At 41.8% G+C, this 26882-nt stretch overlaps 1 protein-coding gene across 1 annotated transcript in view; it reads left to right on the top strand.

Moving 5' to 3' along the window:
* DMD (dystrophin) overlaps positions 1 to 26882 on the top strand; it is a 1498644-nt gene that overhangs the window by 345202 nt on the left and 1126560 nt on the right. The window contains exons 26-27 of the mRNA XM_077807212.1: positions 12492 to 12602; positions 24971 to 25144. Coding sequence (XP_077663338.1) covers positions 12492 to 12602; positions 24971 to 25144 — 285 coding nt within the window. The remainder of the gene's footprint in view (positions 1 to 12491; positions 12603 to 24970; positions 25145 to 26882) is intronic.

Raw genomic sequence — 26882 nt, 5'->3', positions numbered from 1 at the left:
TGATAATGTTAAAGACATTAATACTTTTTTCATGTTCAAAACATGGAGACTTATTTCATTGAGTTCTCTATGGAACATTAGTACTCAAAAGGGAGCAGCTGATCTAAACATCATTCTGAAATCCAAACTCAGACTTTATCTGAGTAATTTGAATTTCTGCTCAGAATTCTGTTGTTCTATATAGATTCTTATATTGTCCTTATCACCTGTGACAAAGCTCTGCCCTTGTCTCCATGTGTCCTGCATTTCCTGGCGGATTTCGCTAGCCTCAGAGGCTCACTGTGACCCTCCACATAGCCCTTCTCTCTCTAGAGGCAAGGGTCACAGCTTACTGAGCCATTTTCTTTATAAGCAAGCAAGGGGGATGAAGAGAAGCAACCCTCCCTCACAGTGTCTGTTGTCTCCCAGTCTCAGTGATTAATCAGAGGGGGGGGGGGAGAGAGGAGGGGAGAAGAGCCTAGGCCCGCCCTCCACTCTGGGCTCCAGCCCAGGCACCCTAATAATAGCAGTTATGGTAGCTGACTTTTTGGAAATAAGACATATACAATTCCCTGGGCCACTTCCCCACAGCAGCCCTCACTCAATATTTCCTTCACTGTTACCTCAAGGCCTCCTTCCTTGCACCTGATATGGATTTGTACTGCTTAGCTCCTCCTACAGCTCCTGACACACACAACCTACTGGGAAGCTTTTAACTCGTTCCAGCCAGCCCTTGATTGGCTTCAGGTGTCCCAATCAACCTAGCTATCTCCACTGCTTTCCAGAAGGATCTTAATTGGCCCCAGGCATCTTGATTAACCTGTAGCAACTGCTATTTGGTTACCATGGTACCAGGGATTTGTTTATCCTGGGGCTAACATACCTGTTCCTCACTACTTTACTATAGCCTTGCCCCGTCACACACCATAGTATCTGTATGCCTTACAGTAGTGTATTAAGCGATGTGACTGACATCAGTCATGTGTGGTTTGTTCTTTCTGTCAGCTTCACAGAGGAATAGGTCTGTGTGCTGGTAGTGTTTTGTTTTGATATGGTTTTATTTGGGTTTTTTTTTTAAAACGCATGTTGCTATGTGTTTGTGTTAGAGAAAGCACAGTGGAAGCCGTGCACCTTGCACTTGAAGTGAAAGACAGTGAATTAGTGGTGGTCCTTAGTTCCTGTGGGAGTTTGTGACATCGTCGGACTGGCCCCCCCAAAAAGCAGAAGGGTAGAAAATGCGCTATGTTGCATTTCCATTTTTTATTTGTAATTTACATAAATTTCCACTTCTATATAAATTATAAGCATAGCGTATAATCTGCTGTTAGATCAATCTGTGGAGGAAAATGTTTAGCTTAGAGTTTAGTATAGAAGCCGTCAAGCCAAGGCAGGCACAACCTGCCTTCATTCATTCATGTTTGAGTAGTCCTTGAGGAGTACCTTTTCCTGAATCTCACTCTCACTTGGATTTATAGATGTGACTGCAAGTTTGAAATTAGCTATGTTGTCTACTGACTAATGCTGAAGTCCAGTGAAAAGACACTAGAAAGTATAGAGAGTATGATTAAACAGGGCTCAGAACTAAAATACTCAACACGCCAGCTACTATGAAAAGGTGTAAGTAACTTCGATCAATCCCATCATATATTGCTGTTTGGGAAGGAGGAATCCATTTAAACTGTGAAAGATGCCTGCTAGCCTTTCTTACTTGCTATCTGTTTTTATTAGAGCTGTGATGGAACAGTTTTTCATCAAAAATGTTGATTTGACAGAATCAAAACATGCGGGGGGGGGGTGGGGGTGGGGGGGGTGTCAATTCTGTCAAAACTTTAAACAGAAACCAGGCAGGCTAGCTTCTCTGCTGCCCCTGTCACTGACTGGCTACCTGGCCAGCTTGCCACTGTCCATTTCCCCAACATTACATTATGACATGAGGTGTCATTTTTTTTCATTTATATTATTTTATTTTATATTGCTTTGTATTATATTTATTTTATATTTTTATTTTACTTTAATTTATATTATTTTCATTATACGAATTAGAGTGGGAAATTACCAACCGAGTTGCCAATTAGGATACCAATTACAAATAACCAGTTGGAATATCAATTACCAGTGAGCAAACAAAGTTCTAGTTACCAAACCTATTACCCATATAAATATTAATTACCAGCTACCTTTAGAATACAAATAACTAATAACAAATTAGAATACCAATCACAATTATTTTTTTCATTTTATAATAAATATTCAAAATAATTATTAAATGCTCATTTTAAAATAATATAGTCAAAACATTTTGACTGTTATATTATGTCATGTTATAATTTAATGGTCAAAATGTTTAGACTTTTATATTCTATTATAAATTATTATGGAATGCACTATAACCTATGTCTAGTCAATACATTTGAAATGAAAACTTTAGATAAAGCCAAAAGGAAGGGTCTTGTCAGTTTTTCCAACATATAATTTTGAAATTTAGTTTCACAAGAAATATCAAAATTTTGATATTTTCTGATTTGGAACAGGGAAAAAAATAAAAATTTCAGCTTGTCCTGCAGAATGGGAATTCTGGGGTCTGGTTAAAAATAAATAACTTTTCCACCTGCTTTAATAGATCTTAAACCATGAGGATTTTTTTTTAAATCTAAATTTAGAGTTACCACCTTTCAGGGTAACTGCACTTGTATTTCCTCCTTTTTTCAACCAAGGGCACTCACTCTCGACTCCCAGCTCCTCAAGTCATCACCTCTCTTGGACAGAGACCTGTGGCTATTTTCCTCCTGACTGCATGTTAAGGCTGTACAGCTCCCTGATTTACACTGTGATATTCCCAGCAAGCCAGACTGTCTAAAAGGTCAACTTCTGCATTTTGCTTTCTCTCCAGAGGCTATGAATAATGCAATTGTCTGTATTTAGGTGTTACCACACAGCCCTTTCTAAGCAAACATGTTTATTCTTAAAATTAAGGCATTACAAAAAAAACCCCCAAAACTATTCAAAACAATAAAAGAATCTACACATATGCTAAAAAGCTTACCAGAGGTAACCCCAAATCCAGCCTGGCTCTGATAGTTGTCAGTCCTCCAAAACCCACAACTGTTTTTCCCGGTGGTTACAAGTTCATAACTGTCTCAGATTCAGAACCAGAATCATGACTGAACAGATCAGCCTGTTCCTTTATATAGGTTAGGTCTTTGATCTCCAACCTCTGAGAACAGATAATCTGCACATAATCACCTTCTCTTCAGGGTGTAGCTTCAAAAGGCTGGGTTTAACATAAGTTAACCGGAGGTCAGGCATTTGCATTAACCTCTCCGTAGCTATTCCCCAAAGCATCTTCTTCACACTTCTTGTCACAAACAGTCCATTCTCGTCTGGCACAATCTCAGTATAGTCCTTTGAAAATCCAGGGCTCATATTACATCTCCCTCTTAGAGAGATTACATACAGTCCCGTCCCACAATAATACATGAACTTTCCATTGAGATTTTTTAAGAATATTGCAGAAATTGTCATATCTTTCACATACAGCAAATGCACAAGTGCACCTATGATGAATGAAATATTGTATCGAAACTATTTTCATACTCTTCATAATTATATTTTTGATCCTGGTTTTATAGTTTACACCTAGCGTATAGGATGTTTGCAAATAAAGTAGTAGTGTGGAATGTTCCCGTTGACTCAAAGCTGCAGTGTTGTGGTCTAGTGGTTATACATTGAACTATCATCTGTTAACTAAAGGTACAACCGTTCAAGATCTATTTAAATCACTGTTTTTTTAAAAAACCTGTTTACATATACACTTCACGCACCAATGGAGTTTTTTTTTTTAAGTTGTAAAGCAAAGTAATTTGTAAAGATGTTAGCTGTTGCCTGCCAAACTCACATTGGCTCAAAAATGTTTCCTCTATTCTGGACCCACAAAAATTATTATTTCCTTCTACTAATAAATACCTCTGTGCCTAGTGGTTTAGAAATACTAAATTAGGTGTTCAGTAAATGTTCTTTTCCCAGAAGCAGATTGAATCTGAGACTCTGCCCAGCCCAATTACCATATATGGCAATCACATCCTTGGGAGCAATAATAGAGGACTTGCTGAACATGTCCTAACAAAGGAAGTTATTCCCAAGCTGTTTGCTGCCAGTTGTCTACAGAAGAATTTTTACAGGGAACTTAGTCTCAAGTTATTGGTTTTTCCCTGGCTAATAGAGCAAAGACCTGAAAGTGGAAAAAAGCAAATGGCAATGTAGTCTAAAAATTTCCAACCCCATCTTTTGCAGTGTGGCGGGACTAGAAAGTGTCCCTAAGACTCTGCAATAGTATAATGACTTGTACCAGATTTTCTCCATTCTCTGATGCAGCGGCATATTAGCCCCTAGGCTGACAAATTTGCAGGGGCGGCAAATTTATAATAGCAGCCAGAGGCAGCTTCCCCCGGTGTCGGTTCGTGCCCTCTTCCCCCGGCCCCGCCCCAACTCCACCCCTTCCCCGCCCCCTCCCTGCCCCTATTTGTCCCCTTCCCCAAATCCCCATCCTAGCTCCGCCTCCTCTTCTGAGCAAGCCGTGTCCCCCTTTCCCCCTCCTTCACGAAGCTGTTTCACGCACAAGCACTGGCAGGGAGCGGGGAGAAGCAGGACCCAGCGGCGCGCTCAGGGGAGGAGGTGGAGTCAGAGCGGAAGTGAGCTGCGGGGGGAGGGGGGCAGCAATTATTTCTGGGCCTAGGGGCGGCAAAATCATTAATCCGCCACTGCTCTGATGGGCATACCCAGATGAAGGAAAGGATGGTCCTGAGGATTGAATGAGCTCTCCTGTTTATCGTGATCCTAGGAACCCCAGAACTCACCTCTTTAGAGGAGATTTAGATTGTGTGGGAAGAGAGGAAGGAGCATTTCCACAGTTGGTCAAATTTGAAATTAACATATACGTATGTTGTAGATGTAATTCTTGTAAAACTTCAAGGACTAGGAAAACAAATGACATTCTCTTTCAGATGAGATCCAGATGTTAACCAATTAGTTTTGTGATTCTGAATTCCATGATCCACATTTTAAACAATGGGCTCTTAAAATTAAGAGTCTTGATGTGCCTTTAGTCAGCTAATAAGTTCTTGGGTACCTACAATGGTTATTTAAGCACTTACATGCAGTTCTAAGCCCCTAACTTTATGCATCCATATAAGAATATGTGTTCGGGTTTAATTATATTGGGTTTATTGAATATGTTCCTGAAGATAACCTTATAGTAGGTCCAACAATAATTACAAATTAATTTGCATTCTGCTGTAGAGAACAGACATTGTTAGCTATTCTGTTCGGTAATTACTACATTTTTCAAATAAAATTATCTCCAGCTCTACCATAGTGATATATACCATCGCAGAATAATAAATAGGTGTCATGATTAGCGTGTTCCTTCGTGGGTGTCACAGTAAAGAGTATTGTTTTGCTACCAGTCATACTCTCTGAGAGGCTCTCCTTTTATGTCTCTCTGTCTTTCTGTCTCTTTCTGGTTCCCTTCCTGCCTTCCATTCAATTTAAAAAGGGAATTTCATGGATATTACATTTGAGAAGTACCCTAAGTACTTACAGTGCTCTGTTATTAAGTAGCACATGTCTACATAGGGCATCTAGATAAGTAGCAACTGATCAGTACACATGATCAGTACTATTATATTGAATGGCTAAATATTTAAATCTAAACTGTTACTTTGAAATAAGTAAACTGGAAGATAAAGCGAGCACCATCCTTGAAAGCCTAATGACTTATGCATAATGAGTGGTAATTACAAGCCTTTAACATCAGAAAACCCCAAACACCAGGAAATTTTGGCAAGCTACGTGCTGCAATTCAAGAAGATGCACGTAATTATATAAAAAAGTAAATATTACACTAGCATGCAGAAACACCTTCTTCTGCCACCTGTGCACTTGTGCATGTATTGTTTATTTGTGGAGTACACCAGGCTCTTAAAAATAATAATAATAGTCACAGTTAAATCTACAACTCTGTATTCTCATTGGTAATTTTGGTAAGAGAGCTCAAATTATGCAAAAGGCTCACTACGTTTGCAATTAATCTAATACATTAGCATTTATATTCAATTACTGCATACAAAACCAAGGTATAACAAAAGTGCATGATTACTCCTACGTCATGTCTCATTAATATCTTACCATATTAGTCTAACATCAGTGTCAGAGCCCATAGAGTTGTATAGTCTCTTTTCTCTGGCATGTCCTGATTGAATCTGTTCAGAAAATTGCATGGTCATACAGCAGCCCACAATTGGACTCTCTGTTGGAACTGCTAATGGAGAAGAGTGGTTGAAAGAAAGCCACATTGGCCTCTCCTTCTCAAAACCACCACTGCGTCTGCTGGAGAAGTCTGTGGCTGGTTGCCTAGTTTTCAGTTATTGGCAACTACTGGGTATTATAGTTTGTTCTCCTGCATAGCAATTTATTCCTGGTACCTGTTCATTTTTTTTAAATAGCCTTAAATTCTAGCATGATAATTCCTTTCTTTTTTATGATAATAGATTTTCAGAATCAGGCTTCTAATTTTTAAATGCAACATTTTGGCATCTGAGACGGGGAGCTCAGATGACACCCCCATACCTCTTCACTTGGGCCAAAACTTTGAAAGGTCTCAATTCTGCCTTCTTCCTGTTTTACTCCTCTCATGATACTGCTCTGCTACCTACCCCAGTAAAGGAGACTAACAACTTAAAATGCCTTGTTCAAAAATTTTAAGTAACACTTAACTTTCAAACGCCTGAACAGCAAAAGTAACTTTTCTTGTCTGCATAGTAAACACTGGCATTTTTATCTGTTTGAATAATCAAAGTGATGCTTTCTGTGCCTTCTTGGTTGCACAGATTTGAACTGCTTCCTCCTGAAGGTCCACAGTCTCGGCCAGCTTATGCTCTATTGAGATGGTTGCAAGGCCGATCAGCCTCTCCTGTCTCATTGTGGAGCATAGGTGTGTTTTTATTAACTTCAGTTTGGAGAAGCTGCATTCTCCACTGGCAACTGTTACAGGAAGTGTTAGAAGTATGCACAACAAAAGCATTTGGAAAGAGGGTGGTCATCTTATTTGCGCACATATATTCCAAAACAGCCTTTGGAGTTGATCCTGCTGAAATGTATCTTGAAAGAGCTTTCAGTTCATCACCCAAATCACTCGCATCAATATCACGCATGTCATCATGTGTCAACACTGTCTCTAGTGCCCTGCATTGCTGGTGTAGGTCTTCTTCAGGAATAGTGAGGAGTTTTGGAATATCATACAATATCCCAAATATACTGCTGTGTTCCTTGAGCTGCATGAAATGTTCTTCAACTGATCGTATTGCACAATCTAGCACCTGGTTAAAGAATTCAACTTTGAATTGTTGTGTGGAGTCTCTTATGGGATTATCCCATGCCTCGTAATCAAAATGTTTTCTTCTTTGGTGACTCTTGTATTCTTGAATGGGTGGGAAAATAGGTTCAGTGTGAAGTTCCTCTGCCAACTCTGTGCACTCTTCAGAATGTTTTGAAATCCCTCATCTGACTGGTAAGACTGTAGGTATGACTTTGCTTTGTCCAGTTGTTCCATTGCTCCAGATACATCAAGGTCAACACCTTGGAGTGGAGGAGTTGCATAGGGCACCAAAATAGCTAGGGACAGCCCTGGTTACACTGTTGACTCATATTTAGCTTGTGATCTGCTATGATCCCCAGATCCCTTTCTGAAGTACTCTATCTTAGACAATCATTTCCCATTTTTTATGTGTGCAACTGATTGTTCCTTCCTAAGTGAAATACTTTGCATTTGTCCTTATTGAATTTCATCCTATTTACTTCAGACCATTTCTCCAGTTCGCCCAGATCATTTTGAATTATTATCCTATCCTCCAAAGCACTTGCAACCCGTCCCAGCTTGGTACTGTACATGAACTTTGTAAGTGTACTCTCTCTGCCATTATCTAAATCATTGGTGAAGATATTGAACAGAACAGGACCCAGAACTAATCCCTGAGGGACCCCATTCGATATGCCCTTCCAGCTTGATTATGAACCACTGATAATACTCTCTGGGAATGGTTTTCCAACCAGTTAGGCACTACCTTATAGTAGTTCCATCTAGGTTTTATTTCCCTAGTTTGTTTATGAGAAGGTCAGGTGAGACAATATCAAAAGCCTTACTAAAGTCAAGATATACCACATCTACCACTCCCCCCGCACCATCCACAAGGCTTGTTACCTTGTCAAAGAAAGCTATTAAGTTAGTTTCACACTATATGTTCTTGAAAAATCCATGATGAATTTTATTTATCCCCTTATTATCTTCTAAGTGTTTGCAAATTGATTGCTTAATTATTTGCTCCATTATCTTTCCAGGTACTGAAATTAAGCTGACTGGTCTCTAATTCCCCAGGTTGTCCTTATTCACTTTATAGATTGGTGCTATATTTGCCCTTTTCCAGGCCTCTGGAATCTCTCCTGTCTTCCATGACTTTTCAAAGATAATCGGAAATGGCTCAGATATTGCCTAAGTCAACTCCTTGAGTATTCTATGATGTATTGCTTCTCACCCTGGCAACTTAAAGGCATCTTACTTGTCTAAGTAATTTTTAACTTGTTCTTTCCCTATTTTAGTCTCAGATCCTGTCTCATTTCCACTGGCGTTCACTATGTTAGATGTCCAAACACTACTAATCTTTTTGGTGAAAACTGCCATTTCCATTTAAACATTTTCTGCTACTATTTTCCCCACCTCATGGAGTAATGGCCAACCGTGTCCTTGGTCTTCCTCTTGTTTCTAATGTATTTGTAGAATGTTTTCTTGTTACTCTTTATGTCTCTCACTAGTTTGATCTCATTTTGTACATTGGCCTTTCTAATTTTATCCCTACATGCTTTTGTTGTTTGTTTATATTCATCCTTTGTCATTTGACCTAGTTTCCACTTTTTGTAGGACTCTTTTGAGTTTCAGATCATTGAAGATCTCCTGGTTAAGAATGGGGGTTTTCTTGCCATACTTCCTTTCTTTCCTACCCAATGGGATAGTTTATTCTTGTTCCCCTAATAATGTTTTCTTGAAAAATAGCCAGCACTCTTGAACTGTTTTTCCTTGTAGATTTGCTTCCCATGGGATCTTACCTACCAATTCCCTGAGTTTGCTAAAGTCTGCCTTCTTGAAAGTCATCATCTTTATTGTGCTGCTTTCCCTCCTACTATTCCTTAGAATCTTGAACTCTATCATTTCATGATCACTTTCACCCAAGTTGCCTTCCACTTTCATATTCTCAAATAGTTCCTCCCTATTTCTCAAAATCAAATCTAGAACAGCCTCTCCCCTTGTAGCTTTCTCTCCTTTCTGAAATAAAAAAATGGTCTCCAATACATTCCAAGAACAGGGGTTCTGATTGAATGACCTCCCCCACATCTGTCTCGGCCAGCACTGCCTCTCTCCATGTTATACCAATAAAATAAAAACTAGCAGGATCTTATTAAAGGGAAAAAAGGCAAAATACCACATTTATTGTGACTACAGAAAGAATCATAGTAAGCAGTTAGTTATAGCTATAACATTCCATTCAATCTCATATTTATTCACACATTCATCCATGCACACGCACACACACACAGGTTCTGCAAGGTTGTTATCATAGTTACCAGCCTTAGAGTTGCTCATGCCAAGCCACTGGCCAGGTGGCCTGGACATGAGGAGGGAGCAGGGCCTTGTCAGATGCTCATCTGATGTTTCTGGAAGTTGGTTTGCAGAATCAGACTCCAAAGTTCTCACTTTCTAGAGTCCATTTTTATAGGAGTTTCTTCCTTTGCTAGTCTATGTGAATTGCTTCATCATGCTGTTGCTGAATCAATCAGCAGATATCACATTCCTGACGACTCCGTGCTGCCAGATGTTATCATGTTCTTTGGTTCTCCCATTCTTGAGGCTGTTGGGTGGATTCCAGTCTGCCCTCTGGGGGTCCTCTGGTTATTTCCACTTGATGCCTTCTTCAGCTGATGGACACTGCAGTCTTAGGCTGGCACCCCCCTGATCATTCAGTTATTATCCACACCAAGCATCCATCCACATACATCCTCTATCTCTATTTTAATCACAATTGTTAATACAGCAAAAGGGCGGGGAGACTCTGGGTGCTGTTTCTGTTGTTACAGAGTATTGCTTTGAGTCTCTCTCTGTGTGAATTACTTTGAGAACAGACTCTGTCTTAGAATATACTAACGCAATTAGCAGCTTGCAAGTTTCACACATAGAGGAAGAGAAACAGTACCAAAAACCAAGAGACCTCTTAATTAGTAATACCCTGGAATTTAAACTATGGGGAATCAAACTCATTTGTGATTTTAATACAGAACTTCTTTAATATGATCCAACATCCATACCTGCCCTATAAGTGGCAGAGGGTGCTAAGGCCTCATGGAAAGGCCTCATGTAGTTCTTGGTCCTTGTCCCTCTCCTTTGCCTCCCTGTGCTATATCAGAACAAAGCACAGAGTCACAGTCCTTTGTAATTTTTTGCATGTCAATAAACTATGTGATTTTGAATTTTTTTCTGTTCCTTAATAGGAAATCTCCCGTGAAATGAAATTTGGGGGTGAGGAGGGGGGAATTGATCAAAGTATTTTATAAAATGGAAAAGTTTTGTTCTGATTTTGACATTTTAAAATTTTATTATATAATGTCAAATATTTAAATATCGAAACAAAAAATCATTTTGAAATGGCAAATCAAACGTTCCATTCTGAAAAGGTTCAAAATGGAATATTTGACTCTCTATTCTGACTTTTTTTCCTAAAGTAATTTTTTTCTAAGTCAACCTGTTTCGGCTAAACATTTCACTTTAAAGAAACCATTATTTCCTGACCAAATTTTCCATCAGAAAATTTCTGATGAGCTCTATAAATAATACTGACTAGCTCTATAAATAAAAAAATATATAAATAAAACCTCAGAAACATAAAGGGGTTAACATTGCTAATGGGGTTTTACAAATTTCTGTACACCTGTTTCTTTAAAAATGTATTCTAGTGCATGTATGGTACAGCAGGACATGAGGGTGCCCAACTACTCCAAGATTCTTAGCTCTTATTGTTTTATTATACGCTACACACCGTTATAAAAAAAGTCTTTATGCCCATGTTGATCACACACACATGCAGCATATAGTATATATAGCTTTGTAAGCAACATACAAATGAAGATGTGATTTTAAAAAAAAAATATTTTGCAATTGTAAAATTTGTTCACATTTGAACTAAATGAAAAAGCTTGGTCCTAATTTGTGTGGCAATATAAAGTTGAGGTTCTTATTTATTTTCTTGAAATACAGTTTTTTTGTATTAAGAGATAGTTGTACTTTAGAAATGCATCTACATATAGGTAGGCTGTAGTGGTTTTGTGAGATTTTTGTGTAACTAATACAGGGCATAGATGAAAGTTACAGTAATTTTTTTTTCCATTTAGCAATAAAGGTTTCAAATAGTCTTCTTGATGAGAAAAAAGCTAATAGTTATTTCGGAGTTCCTATTCTCAGCGGTAATTGTTAAGTAATCTGCTACTAGCAGATATTAATTTTCTAACAATTTCCATATAATTTGTTTTGAAATGGTCTAAATTGGGTTATATCAATATGCATTATATGAATTGTTTTGCATGTTACAGCATTGGTCAGCATTGCTTAAATCAATTGGTGTCTTTTTATCAGACTGATTTATGATGAGATGACAAGGGCTGAAATTTGCATTGTAGTAATTTGATCACCTGCTGGTTCTTGCTGAAAATGACAGATACAAATATTCACTAAAAAATGGCTGAGATGAATGCATGAATGTCTTTTGTCATCAGCCTCCTGTTGTATATTTTCCCCTTGCTAGCGGACAGTGAATACAAGTTTTGGTCAGTGAGTCCTAAACCACAAGTTAAATAACATTTATAGATATCGGGAATACATACCAGTGTAAGATGATGTCATTTACTGTAAATATCAGATACTTTGATCAAGACATTTATATTTCATATCAGAAATCTCCTAAAAAGCTATTAACACAACAGGTCAAACAAGAAATAAAAGTATCCAAGTAAACTCCTTTACCTGTTTATGTATATTTCTTTTCCATAATTACTTTAGATTTTTTTCCAAAGGCAAACAATTGTAATCCATCTGTTTCTCTTGAGAAGGAAATCTATATTCAGCATCTGCAATGGAATTGTAATGTCCTTAGCAACGGATTGTCATCATTGTCACAAACTCAGAATTTGGTTTTACATTTAAGCAGAAGGAGAAGGTATTATTGAGTTTGCACACAAGAAAAGTAAAATAAAATGAATTATAAGGCAGTAAACAAATAATTCTCCTTTAAATTATTTCTTCCAGAGTTTTATTATCGCTTAATGTCTCTTTAATATATGCCAGGAATTAGATACTCTGATTCTAGCAGGATACAGTTCTGTTTCAAACACATCTGATTACTAAATTTGTTTTCCAACAGAAAATACAATCCGATTTGACAAGCCATGAGATTAGTTTGGAAGAAATGAAAAAACAAAGCCAGGGTAAGGATGCTGCCAAAAGAGTTTTCTCCCAAATTGATGTTGCACAGGTATGTAACCTCCATTTCCTCTGATCCTTCCTATACACAACACTGTGTTTCTATGTTGAAATATTCTTGATGATTTATATTTATGTATATGTGGTGGTTCAGTTGTTCCTTGAAACTTTGAGCTACTATGTAGCAGTAGTCTGCTTAACAAATCACAGAATTTGATGACAAATCTCCTGCTATATTTTATTTTTTTTATTCCTGCCTTCCACAATGTATGGCCAAAATGGTCAAAAATTCTCACATACCTAATGCTACACATATCAAATTTTTAATCAAATCAGTAGACCTATGGTGGAGTAGATCTTTTGAGTGTAATAATAGCATAAAAAGTAACACCATGCAAGATCTGTTGGGTATATCATCATTTGAGATATATTAAGATATTTGTATTAAAAATAGACCAGTTGGCAAGTCTATGGGACTCCATTTTAGGGACAAAAGTATTATTTTAATAAGTCTTCTGTGTACTGTGAATATTTTTGGAGAACTATTTGCAGGATATGTACCCTCATTTACAGTTCCCGTATTTTAAGCACTTGCCAGATGTAAGTGGAGTACCAAAGTCCAGCCTGAGCAATTGATTGCTGATTAAAAGTGATAACTAACATGTTATTCCAACTCACTTAATAAACAAAGGGAGACACGTCTGATATGAGGGCTGGCTTAATTACATTTAGGAGCAAGAAAATTCCATTTTCTGTTTTGTGCCCTCCCAAATGGTCTTTGAAACATTCCTGGCCCTATAATCCTCTTCAGTCTATTCAACTTTTGGCATGAATACTAAACTTCCATGGTGCTGTGAAATAAATACATTGATACTCATGTTAAAATACATCACTGATCATCTCATCTTTCATGGTATGGTAAGCAAAACACCATGATTTAACAGCAGAGAGCAAGAGTTTCATCTTGTGGTTAAGGCACAGGACAATGAGCAAGGTTATCTGTTTTTTCCCCAGCTCTGCCAAAGTCGTCTTTAATATGCATGCCTCAATTTCCCAGTCTCTAAAATGGGAATGATAATACTTCCTTAGCTCACAGACTTGCTGAGAGGATGAATTGATTAATGCTTGTGTGTAATGTTTGGTGCTGAGGGACATAGAAAAGCCAAGTAATAAAATGTTAATAGTTATTTATTTTGAAAAACACGTTTTATGCTATTTAATATCTCCTCTTCCTTATGGGATCTATTCATTCCTTGATGAATATATGTACCTACATACATATCTCCTGTTAACTCTCTCCCTGCTGGTCTCCATGGCAACTCTGATACTGCCAGCATTCCATCAATTAAATGCTGGGTTCAAAAGGATCCGTACATAGATCCTTGTACATTCAGCAACACAACTGGTGAACACTTCTGGGCATACTGGGCAAGTTAGGGAAAAGCTAACCTTTATGGAGATGTGTGTGTACTGGGAGAAGAATATCCTCCCTAAAACAGGTCTTATTCACAGGAGGAGATGAACAGATGGAGAGATGATCCGGTTACTGAGATTTTTAGGCCTTAATGTTTTTGGAGTTGTTTGATACATATGCCATTAATTTCTTTTCCTACGTGTGATAGAGTTGATTCCTTAACACCCTTTTGTCCTGAGAGGGTTCCTCAAAAGGCCTCTAAATGATCATGCACATTACTATGAGTTTTGTCAATCTGAATTGACTCATTTAGATAACATGCAGTTACTTAGATCTGAACCAAAATTGGTTAATTTACAAATTTTAAAGGTTTTTTTGTGTGTACATAAAATTAATCACTATCACAGTTTTACTGAAAACTAAACACGTTATACTTAAACTAAAAAGTTGCCTGATTTTTCACTTTGCTACTCCAGTTTTAAGACAGTGCAAGAGCAGAGACATTTATAGATAAATACTGTACACATTTATTTTTTGCTCTAAGAAAAATTCCTTATATGCATCACCTACTCAATATGGTGATGATATTCATTGAAATATCTAGGCAGAAAGTAAATGGTAGCTGTAAAAAAGATATAATTGTGCTTAAAGTGATGGAACTGCTACTCCTTTGCCAAACTTATCTCTTTTTTTGTATTAACATATCTTGGGAGCTATGTTCTGAGCCTGAGAGAAGGAAGGGGGAAAGCAGGTGTAACCCTTCTGCCCGTCAGAGTTGGCAGCAACAAGGGCCGGGTTCAATATCTAGGGGATCCATTCCAATAACACAATGCAAACCGGCTCGAGCCCCCACCCAGTGACAAATATATACCACCCCCGCTGGGCGCCTCCAAGAGGCAATACTTCCCCTCTCGCAAGCACATAGCCTGAGTGTAGCAAAAGCCTTTTAATAACAGAGAGAAACAATGTGGCATTATGTTGGGGAAACACCACCAACAGGATTCATAACACAACCCATGAGCAAAAAAAAAAACCCACCCCAGGCAAATTGGGGCATGCCCTTTTCCCTTTGGTTCTTGAGTCCAACAACCCCAAATCACCCAAAGTCCCAAAAGTCCAATGCCCCAAAAGTCTCTGTCCCTGGTCAGGGCAGCCCCAGAGTTCGAAAGTTTATCTGCGGAGCTTTACCTCCCAACCTGGGTGGAAATGGGATGGGGGTAAGAGGCACCTTACATGATCTGAAGCTGACCGCCCCATAGCTCCATAGCGGCGCTCCGCTCCGCCAGCCGCCCCACAAACTCCTTCGCTCCGCTGCGCTTCGCTCCGCCAGCCACCCCACGAACTCCTTCGCTCAGCTGCGCTCCGCTCCGCCAGCTGCCCCACGAACTCCTTCGCTCAGCTGCGCTCTGCTCCGCCAGCTGCCCCACGAACTCCTTCGCTCAGCTCCACGAGCAGCTCCTGCCATCCACACACTGCTCCGCGTCGAACTGCTTCACCAGCCGTGCCGCAAACTGCTCCACAATATATCTTCAGGCTCCCCCACTACTTAACACAACACTCAGTGATTTCAGCTCTTAGGTGAATTCAGCTTGTAGTAGGGGAGCCCCAGTGCTGGTGCACTGTCAGCCCAAAGTGAGCTCAGCAGCCTATAACTAGACTTCTAATGAAATCAAAATTAGCTCTGATATTCCACAGTGGAGAGAGGAGGAAGTGCAATTAGCATGGAAGGCCCTCACCAAGGGGCCCATGCCACCAAGTATTAATACTTGTCCCCAGCCTCTCTCCATTCACACAGTTTTGGAACCCATGACCCTTGCCTAGCAAGTGCTACTTAGTTGATGGTGAATCCCTCCATCATAACAAAAGGCCACGTACAGTTCCAAGCACAGTTCCCATAATCAGGGTAATAACAATTTATTCTTCCTGCCCCAATAACAGAGACGCTGGGGATCCCACAGCAGCCAAAGTGACCATTTGAGCAGCTATGGCCTCATTCTAGGCGTGGTGGGTGTGCCTATGCAAATGACATCAGCCCCTGAAGTTCTTTTCCACAACTTGCCACACCTCACCACCAGATGTCAGGGTGGAGCTCATCCTGACACTGCTTACATCCTCCCCCCAGCCGAGACTTTGTCGTCCCGACAAATCACACCCCCTTTATACCAACTCATTGGTTTCCTCCAAAGGGCCTCAGGAAGCCCACTTTAGCTTCCACAAGCCTGTGTGCTAAATGTATTGGCTCCTCACTAGTCACCCCAGGTGCATCATAAGTTAACCGTTTCACTGGTCTTATCACCCTGTCTCGTCTATTGAGAATCTCTGTTGCCGAGGTAGGGGGAACATCCTCTTGAGTGACGGATGGAGAGGCTTCCCTGGAGGGTCCCTCGGCTACTGGCGTAGGCCCCTGCACTCCTAGTTCTAACGCTGGAGGGTCCAAGGTGCCCAGGACATCTTCTACCTGTCTGTCCCCATTGTCCAGTAACCTGTGTGTGTCATCACAGGGGGGTCTCATCAGCAGCACCGGGGTATCAGAAAGGGGCCTAAATAGTTCCGCCATTGGGTTTAGGGCGGAAGAGGGAAAACTCTCGTTTGGTTCAGCTGATGGAGACTGAAATCTTGTCTCCATCCCAGGATACACCAGGGTTGTGTCTTCCTCCTCAGACTCACTCTCAGATGTGCAGAATAGGGGTAAGTTAGCTGCAGGGGGCCCACTGTCTGTGTTGGATGGCGGCTTTGGTCTAGCACCTCTGTTCTGCCCGGCGGCCCTGCCGTGGCCCATCTCATAAGGGGTGCTTACCAATTCCCCCACAGGGAGCAAAAGGTTTCTATGCACCGTCTTTATTTGCCCTGGACCGTCTTCAGGTTTGATCTTGTAGACTGGCAGATCTCCCAGCTTTTCCATCACCAGGTAAGGTATTGCCTTCCATCTGTCAGCTATCTTGTGTTTGCCAGCAATACCCAAATTTCGCAGCAGGACTCTGTCCCCCGGCTGGAGCTCCTGCGAACGCACTCTAGCATCATATCGATGTTTGTTGCGGTCTGCGTTCTTCCGAGCCGCAGCGGTAGCTAAGTGATAAGCATCCCGCAGCTTTTCTCTTAGTCGGGATACATATTGCTGATGAGTTTCATAGCTATCTCCATCCTCTGATACACCAAAGCACAAGTCTATGGGTAATCTTGGTTCTCGCCCAAACATCAAGAGATATGGGGTGACTCCCGTAGCATCGTTCTTTGTGGCATTGTAGGCATGCACCAGAAATGCGACATGCTGGCTCCAGGTTGCCTTCTGCTCTGGTTGCAAAGTTCCCAACATATCTAATAGGGTTCGATTGAACCTCTCTGGCTGAGGATCACCTTGGGGGTGATAAGGCGTTGTCCTAGACTTTTTAATTCCTGCTATCTTCAGCACCTCCTTCAGAGGGTGACTCTCAAAATCCCGCCCCTGATCAGAGTGTATCCGAGCCGGGAATCCATAGACTGAGAAATATTTGTCCCACAATACTCGAGCAACGGTGGTGGCCCTCTGATCACGTGTGGGATATGCTTGTGCATACCGTGTAAAATGGTCAGTCACTACTAGAATGTTTCCAACATTCCTCTTGTCTACCTCTACAGACAAGAAATCAATGCATACCAACTCCAAAGGTTTGTTGCTGGTGATGTTCTTGAGATATGCAGCCCTCGTGGGCAGAGTTTTCCTTTGAACACATCGAGCGCAAGTCTCACATTTCCTGCGAACATCTTCAGCCATTCGGGGCCAATAGAACCTACTACGAATAAGTTCCAGGGTCCTCTCCATCCCTAAATGCCCAAAGTCATCATGCAGGGCCCTCATGGCCAGGGCTCTGTACTTTTTTGGCAGCACTAGTTGTGCTCGTTGTTTTTGTAAAGGGTCAGTGGTCATTCGGTGTAGCACTCCCTGAATCAGTTTTAGTTTGGTCCATTCTCTCAATAGTAGTTTACCCTCTGGGTTAGGTGGGACAACCGCAGCTGGGCTTCGCCCCTCCCTTTTGGCAAGTAGTGTATCACAAATGTCAATATCTTGCCGCTGGGCTTCTTGCCAGTCAGCCGCATTGAGCATGGGCAAAGGAGATTGGTCTAATGCAATATAGTTCACTGAAGCAGAAGGCATGCATTCAGGGGGCAGGCCCAAAGCTTCTGCAACACATCCCTGAAAGCCCTCACGGGCCTCTGGCTCTCGGCGACTCACACTGCAAATAGCTCTCACTCCATCTGTGGGTATCACAGCAACTTCTGGAGCCTGCGGACGCCTGGACAATGCATCTGCATCTACATTGCTTCTCCCTGATCGGTACTGAATGCTGAACTCATAGCTAGCCAAGGCAGCCACCCATCTCTGCCCTGTAGCATCCAGCTTAGCACTTGTTAACACATAAGTCAGTGGATTGTTGTCTGTCCACACCTGGAACTGAGCACCATACAAGTAGTCTCGAAATTTCTCAGTGATGGCCCATTTCAAGGCCAAAAATTCCAGCTTGTGGGTGGGATAGCGAGTTTCACTATCAGACAATCCTTGGCTGGCAAAGGCTACAGGTTTACATTTGCCTTCCACTTCCTGGTACAGGACTGCTCCCAGACCCTCCAAACTGGCATCAGTATGCAGGATAAATGGTTTGCTTGGGTCAGCAAAAACTAGGACTGGAGCATGAGTTAGGCAAGTAATGATTTCTCGAAAAGCCCTTTCACATCTCTCATCCCACCGTGGCCCAAATGGTGCAAAGGGGCCATTGTGTCTCTGCACAGGAGGCTTTGGGGACCTCCCCTTATTCTTGGACTTAGATTTGTTCTTGCTGGACTGATGTCCCCTGGTAAGATCATTCAGAGGCTTTACAATCGTAGCATAGTTTTTCACAAATCTGCGGTAGTAGCCACTAAATCCAAGAAAGGTCTTGAGTTCTCTGTAGTTACTTGGACGTGGCCATGTAGTGAGTGCTTCTATTTTATCAGGATCAGTACTCACACCTTCTTGGGACACAATGTGACCCACATACTTCACTGAGGTTCTGCAGAACTGGCATTTGTCAATTGAAAGCTTCAGACCATAATCCTCCAACCTATCAAGCACTTTAAGAAGTCTTTCTTCATGCTCCTCTAAGGTTCTTCCAAACACAATCAGGTCATCCAAATAAACTAACACTTGCAGTAAATTCATGTCTCCCACAACTTTCTCCATGAGACGTTGAAAGGTGGCAGGTGCTCCAGAAATCCCTTGGGGCATGCGTTCGAACTGATAAAACTCTAATGGGCAGATGAAGGCTGTCTTCTCCTTATCTTCTTCTCCCAGAGGGATCTGGTAGTATCCACTTCGAAGATCCAACACAGAGAACCACTGGCTTCCCAGCAAACAGTCTAAGGCATCTTGCACTCGAGGCATAGTGTACTGGTCGACCACAGTACGGCTGTTTAGGGTGCGGTAGTCAATACACATCCGGATTTTCCTATTCTTTTTGCGGACTACCACAATGGGTGAGGCGTATGGGCTACGGGACTCTGTAATGATGCCATTCGCAGCCAGCTCCTGAAGATGATGTCGCACATCTTCCATCTCAGAGAGAGCAATCTTCCTAGATCTCTCCCTGAAAGGTCGAGAGTCATGTAGTCTGATATTGTGCTCTACTCCTTTTGCACATCCCACATCCCACTCATGCAGTGAGAACACCTTGGATCTTTCACAAAGTTTCTTTCTCAGGCGATCTTTCCAGTCCTCGGACACTGGTGAATCTCCAAAGTCAAACTTTGCTGGGTCTATTGTCGGAACTTGAGTTTCACACTGGGGTTTTACAATCGACTCAGGCTCAAAGAGGTCTGCTATCTTTTGTCCTTGCTTCACAACAACATCACGACTCGTTTCATTAGCAATCAGTATAGTCACCCTTTCCTGGGCTTCAGCAGGTAGGGTTATGACTCCACTGGGGACCAACACTCCTTCAGGGAGCTCTCCTCCCATCGGCTGCTCTATCATTGCTAACGTCCCTTTACTGCCTTTCAGCCAGGTGCTCATGACAAGCACTTCTTGCTCCGTCCTTGCAGGCACTACTAAGGGGGTTGTGCCCGCGTACTTCAGTGCCCCAAGCGGTAGCTCAGATGTGTCCCTTTTAGCGCTCTCAATTTTCCTATAGGCTTCAGCACAAAGCGTATGGATCATCAGGGTATTCAGGTACTGGTCCCCAGCCCGCCTTCTGCAGTAATCCGCGAGTACCTTGAAGAGACTGGAGTTGGTCCCTATCAGCACAGACACATCAGAGGTCCCTTTAGGGTCAGGGCATATTAAGGCAGCTGTGTCTACCTCTTCTCTTACCCCAGCAACCTCCTCTGGGAATTCCAGGTGCACTATGACATACCCTTGATAGGGGTATTCATCCATGCTGAGGCCACACAGGCCAAGGCCAGTCAGTGGCTGTATAGGCAGGTGCCTAAGCATCTGTTGGTAGAATGACTGAAATATAATAGTCACTTGAGATCCAGTGTCAAGCACTGCTTTACACTCCACCCCTTCAATCCTCACCGTGACCTCTGCTCGAGGCCCTATCAGTCCTGCAGGGATCCCAGCTGGACAGTCTTTTCTGGGGGAATCTTCAAATCCTGCAGACCTGGGGGGTCCCCGTCCCCAGACCCTCTGGCAGCTACCGGATCTCTCCCAACTGATCCTCAGCTTTCCATACACTAAGGAGGGGTTTTCTTCATTACGGCACTTGGCAGCACTGTGTCCATCCTGACCACATCGGTAGCAGAAGAATTGACCTTTTCCCCTTCGCCTGGGGGGGATGGTGGCTCTAAGTGTGGGCTTCTCAATTGCCACAGTTTGAGGCTTCTTATTCCTGGAAGTCTTAACTCGGTCAACGGTACTTTGCAGCTCAGCTATCCGTTCCGTCAGGACCTGCATTTGTTGGGCAAGTTCCTCTCTGGTGCTCACCATCAGTACACTGGCCGTTTGCAGTGGTGTTGTGCTGGCTGGCTCCGATGTTTGGGCTTCCCAAAACTCACTGGCAGCCTGCCTTTCTTCCTCCTCTCGGACCTCTTTTATCAGCTGGGAGTAACTTGGGGGATGTTCCCGTCGTTCTCTTAGCTGGAGATGAAGTAGAATCGGGTTCTGATACTGAGTTCCTCTTACAATTTGAGCCAGTCTGGTCTGATCCATCTGCTCAGCAGTCACTGCTCCCCTCATGACAGCTCTCTGAAGCAGTCTCTCCAGTCTCTGTATGTAGGTTGAAGCCTTCTCGCCCTTTTGTTGTCGGGAATTAAGGAACTTACAGTAGCTGTCTTCAGGGCCCTCTACGCTCCCAAAGTTGTGTTCAAGGGCCTCTAGGCAGTCCTTCACACTGACCCCAGGGTCAATGAGCTTCAGGGTGCGAATCACATCTAATGCTGGGCCGCCAAGGCTCTCTATAAGGCATCTTCGCTTTTCTGTATCTGGTACAGCCCACTCTTGCAGCATTTCAGTGGTATGCTCTAACCAGGGTTCAAACTCCTCCTCCCCAGCAAATAATCTTAACTTACGACAAGAGTCTGACTCAGCATGGGGCAGCACAACCTTTTCCAATATTTGCCCCAGAGCTTTTGTCCAATCATCAGCCGAGGCTGCAGCCCCTGAGCTAGAAGCTGCTGAGCCAGGGCCCAACAAACCTGACATATTAGCCATTATACAAACAGTAATTTCCTCAAAATATAAGCACAAACAAAACAAAAAAAAATATAAATTGTTTCCCAATGTAGTGGATCACTCAACAGGTGCTTGCGAGGGGTACTGACCCAGGCTATCCCGGACGAGCCCCCAAAAATGTAACCCTTCTGCCCGTCAGAGTTGGCAGCAACAAGGGCCGGGTTCAATATCTAGGGGATCCATTCCAATAACACAATGCAAACCGGCTCGAGCCCCCACCCAGTGACCTGGGACAAATATATACCACCCCCGCTGGGCGCCTCCAAGAGGCAATACTTCCCCTCTCGCAAGCACATAGCCTGAGTGTAGCAAAAGCCTTTTAATAACAGAGAGAAACAATGTGGCATTATGTTGGGGAAACACCACCAACAGGATTCATAACACAACCCATGAGCAAAAAAAAAAACCCACCCCAGGCAAATTGGGGCATGCCCTTTTCCCTTTGGTTCTTGAGTCCAACAACCCCAAATCACCCAAAGTCCCAAAAATCCAATGCCCCAAAAGTCTCTGTCCCTGGTCAGGGCAGCCCCAGAGTTCGAAAGTTTATCTGCGGAGCTTTACCTCCCAACCTGGGTGGAAATGGGACGGGGGTAAGAGGCACCTTACATGATCTGAAGCTGACCGCCCCATAGCTCCATAGCGGCGCTCCGCTCCGCCAGCCGCCCCACAAACTCCTTCGCTCCGCTGCGCTTCGCTCCGCCAGCCACCCCACGAACTCCTTCGCTCAGCTGCGCTCCGCTCCGCCAGCTGCCCCACGAACTCCTTCGCTCAGCTGCGCTCTGCTCCGCCAGCTGCCCCACGAACTCCTTCGCTCAGCTCCACGACCCACAAGCAGCTCCTGCCATCCACACACTGCTCCGCGTCGAACTGCTTCACCAGCCGTGCCGCAAACTGCTCCACAATATATCTTCAGGCTCCCCCACTACTTAACACAACACTCAGTGATTTCAGCTCTTAGGTGAATTCAGCTTGTAGTAGGGGAGCCCCAGTGCTGGTGCACTGTCAGCCCAAAGTGAGCTCAGCAGCCTATAACTAGACTTCTAATGAAATCAAAATTAGCTCTGATATTCCACAGTGGAGAGAGGAGGAAGTGCAATTAGCATGGAAGGCCCTCACCAAGGGGCCCATGCCACCAAGTATTAATACTTGTCCCCAGCCTCTCTCCATTCACACAGTTTTGGAACCCATGACCCTTGCCTAGCAAGTGCTACTTAGTTGATGGTGAATCCCTCCATCATAACAAAAGGCCACGTACAGTTCCAAGCACAGTTCCCATAATCAGGGTAATAACAATTTATTCTTCCTGCCCCAATAACAGAGACGCTGGGGATCCCACAGCAGCCAAAGTGACCATTTGAGCAGCTATGGCCTCATTCTAGGCGTGGTGGGTGTGCCTATGCAAATGACATCGGCCCCTGAAGTTCTTTTCCACAACTTGCCACACCTCACCACCAGATGTCAGGGTGGAGCTCATCCTGACACTGCTTACACAGGTTTAGCTAAAACAATAATCTTATTTTGTCATGGTAACTAATGAACCATTTACTCCTAGTAGGTTAGAAATATTTTGAGGAATTGAAAACCAGTCCCATGTCCTTTATCATAAAGTGATATTGTTGGGAATTCAGAAGTAGATGATTTGCTCAAAGCAGTCATACAGTGGACAAAAGGAAACATTTCTATTTGCGGGGGAGGAGGAGGGTTATTTTGCTTATTGTAGAATCGTAGGACTGGGAGGGACCTTGAGAGATCATCTGGTCCAGTCCCCGCACTCATGGCACCACTAAGTATTATCTAGACCATCCCTGATAGGTGTTTGTCGAACCTGCTCTTTTAAAAATCTCCAATGATGGAGATTCTACAACCTTCCTAGGCAATTTATTCCAGTGGTTAACGATCCTGACAAGAAGTTTTTCCTAATGTCCAATCTAAACTGTCCCTGCTGCAATTTTAGCCCATTGCTTCTTGTTTTATCCTCAGAGATTAAGGAGAACAATTTTTCTCCCTCCTCCTTATAATAACCTTATGATCTTTTGTTACTTAACACATCTTGCTCTAGAAGAAAGAAAATGCTCAGTTGACTCCCTTTCCTTGCAGGTGAATGAAGAATACAAATTATTAATAATACTTCAGAATTATTAAAATATAATAACCAGAGAATCTAAAAGTATAAACATTACACTGAATTATTGACCAAAAGGATTGTGTCCTTTCCTTGCCTGAAACTCCACAGTTGCAGTCTGTATAAAACACTTTACTGTCAAGGTTACTTATATGTAAGTGACAGCCAGTTACATTTTAGGGTACCCAAGTGTTAGACCCTCTTAGACAAAAATCGGCGTAATACATGGCTTAATAACCCATCTCCTCTCCCTCCCTTCCCAAAAGGGCAAAATGTGATGGAGTACATGAGTACTTCGTTGGGTGAGAACAACAATAAAGAGGAAATGTAAATTGGTACAATGGAGACTTTACTAGCTTTTATGCAATTCATATATATTGGTTTCAGAGTAGCAGCCGTTTTAGTCTGTATCCGCAAAAAGAAAAGGAGGACTTGTGGCACCTTTGAGATGAACCAATTCATTTGAGCTTAAGCTTTCGTGAGCTACAGCTCACTTCATCGGATGCATACTGTGGAAAATATATTGGTACAGATGACCTCTTGATCACTGATTCTAAGAAAGCCGAGGTCATTAATGATTACCATTAGTGCAGTTAACTGGTAGATTCAGGTCGTCAAGCTAGATGATCACAATGGTCCCTTCTACCTTTAAAATCTCTGATTATATGAGAATCAAATCCCAGAGCCTGTGCCAAGCCTATGAACAGTGCACAAGCTTCATGCAGGGCTTCTTTACAGTGAGTAGAGGAAGGATAATCTCCCAATCCCTATAAAAATATATCATGGAAGTGAGCTGCATTTCTGGTGTCTTATGTATAGTGTGATCTCCTTTTGCAGGGAAAATGGATACTGGAACCAATCCCAATCCCCCTGCATGCTAGTAAACATTGAGCTTTCACCATCAGCTCTGCACTGGTAGTATAGATCCTTACACAGGCACCTTCTACCCATTCCCTTCTTTCCCATGCAACAGAATATCGCCAGTTCTGTTGCATCTAGTTGCCCTTTGCAGGTGCAAGTGAGAAGGGAAGGATTTTCTTCCTTGTATAAAAACCAAGACTGGTGTCAGCAGAGGTCTAGTTAAAGAATCAAATGTTTTGAGGTGCAAGAAATCATGAGAAAACATACTGATTGGTAACCCATTCTGAGAATGACTCCATTTTTTCCTCCTATTTTTACCACTGACCCATATTGACTTTTCAGAAAAAAATACAAGACGTCTCCATGAAGTTCCGCTTGTTCCAGAAGCCAGCCAATTTTGAGCAGCGTCTACAGGAATGTAAAAGAATTTTAGATGAAGTAAAATTGCAGGTGCCCAAGTTGGAGATGAAGAGTGTAGAGCAGGAGGTAGTGCAGTCACAGTTGGATCATTGCATGGTATGTATGTACAGTCCAGTGATTTTTTTTTTCAAATAATTTCCTGTCTTTTCACATGTCAAGTATTTCTCGTTGGGATTTAAATATATATATATATGGGTGAGATTTTCAAAAATGCCTAAGAGATTTAGGAGCATTGATCCCATTGAAATTTAGGGAAATTTGTGATCTTACGTATTTTAAGAATGTTTGAAAATCCCACCCCATATGTTTATTTCCTACTTCTCTCTTTCTTGCAAATCAAGGACTCATCAATTTTAAGTTGTCTTAGATGCTACACATGTGCCTGAGTCACTCTGCCACTTTTTGCAGTTTTAAAATGACATTTTCCCTATACTTTTAAATGTGTTTCAAACTCTACAAACAATCAAGGGAAACTGATTATATGGTTGAAATGTTGAAACTGGCTACTGGAGCTGGTTGAAAATCAAACTTTCCATTCTGTGGGAAATTTATAGGGTGGCCTCTCTGGCCATGCTACATCTCCTGTGATGCACTACAGTCATGGGATTCTGTTGATGAACCATGATGGTTTAACAAAGGGGAGGGCCATGGTGCATCATGGGAAATTTAGTCCCATAAGGCATCTAAACTAAAATGCTTATGAGACACCACAGCAGCTCAGGTAGGCACACTATCATAAGAATGAAATGGAAGTTATAAATTCTGGGTTTACAATGCCTCGATTCAGCAACTAACTTTTTAGCAGAAGAGTACTTACAGTTGCGATACACTAGAAAACCTCATATTGTTTTGTCCTAATGTCCTTGCTTATAATTTTTACCTCTGCTGGTGGATCAGCATGAGCTGCACAACAGCTATCTTCCTTGCTGTGCCCTGTATACAAAGTTGGCTGCATTTCAGTGATGAAGTATGTATTTATCTTGCAAGTCACATGAGGATCCTTGGGAAAGAATGGGGATATAGATATATATCCCCATTTTATATATATGTAAAATTATATTAATATGTTTTTGAGAATCAAGTTGTTAATGAACTTCAGATTAAACTATAGAGAGGATGAGCTGAGTTTCTCTTATCAGGTCTGCAATAGAAAAAGCATCATATCTTTACCTGAACTGTCTACACTTATTGGACATGGAATTTGTTTCACTATAATATCACAAGAGGCACTGGTAATAATAAAAAAAACCACAAAAATACTTAACACAAGCTCAATCAGCAAGAAAAGAAATACAGTCTAGATTCTTTTGAAAGTTCTGTCAAGGTATATGAAATAAGTTATTTCAGCACATCACAACAAATTGCGAGAGCATATAATGAAGCTAAAAGAACCTCAACAATAAACTTCAAGAACCTTGCCATTTAAATTCTTCACTTTTTTATGTTTATTGATATTCTATATTTCAGAGGAGTGTCTCTTTCCCAGTTCAGTGTAATAAATTTCTAGTGCCATAACAGAATTCAATTTTAAATGAAATGAAGGAAACAAAGTTAAATTACATATTTAAACAGAAAAAAGTTAAGGATGTTTGTTTGGATAAGGTTTATCCAAAATAATTTCTGCGGGTGCCAAATATTAGATCAGTTATTTTGGATACCAGGTTATTTGGCAACCCTGTTATATATATATATAGATGTTGTTGTATCCAGGGAATCAGGGTTTGGGCAGACAGGTAGTGCTATCCCTTTTTTAATCCTCATTCTTTTAAAAGGTAAGGGGAAAGCATGGTCTATGCACACTGATTGCATGTCATTACTTAAATAAATGTTTGTT

Source organism: Eretmochelys imbricata, chromosome 1, assembly GCF_965152235.1.
Source record: "Eretmochelys imbricata isolate rEreImb1 chromosome 1, rEreImb1.hap1, whole genome shotgun sequence".
NCBI lineage: Eukaryota > Metazoa > Chordata > Testudines > Cheloniidae > Eretmochelys > Eretmochelys imbricata.
Note: the sequence above shows the minus strand (reverse complement) of the source record. Positions and strands in the feature narration are given on the sequence as shown.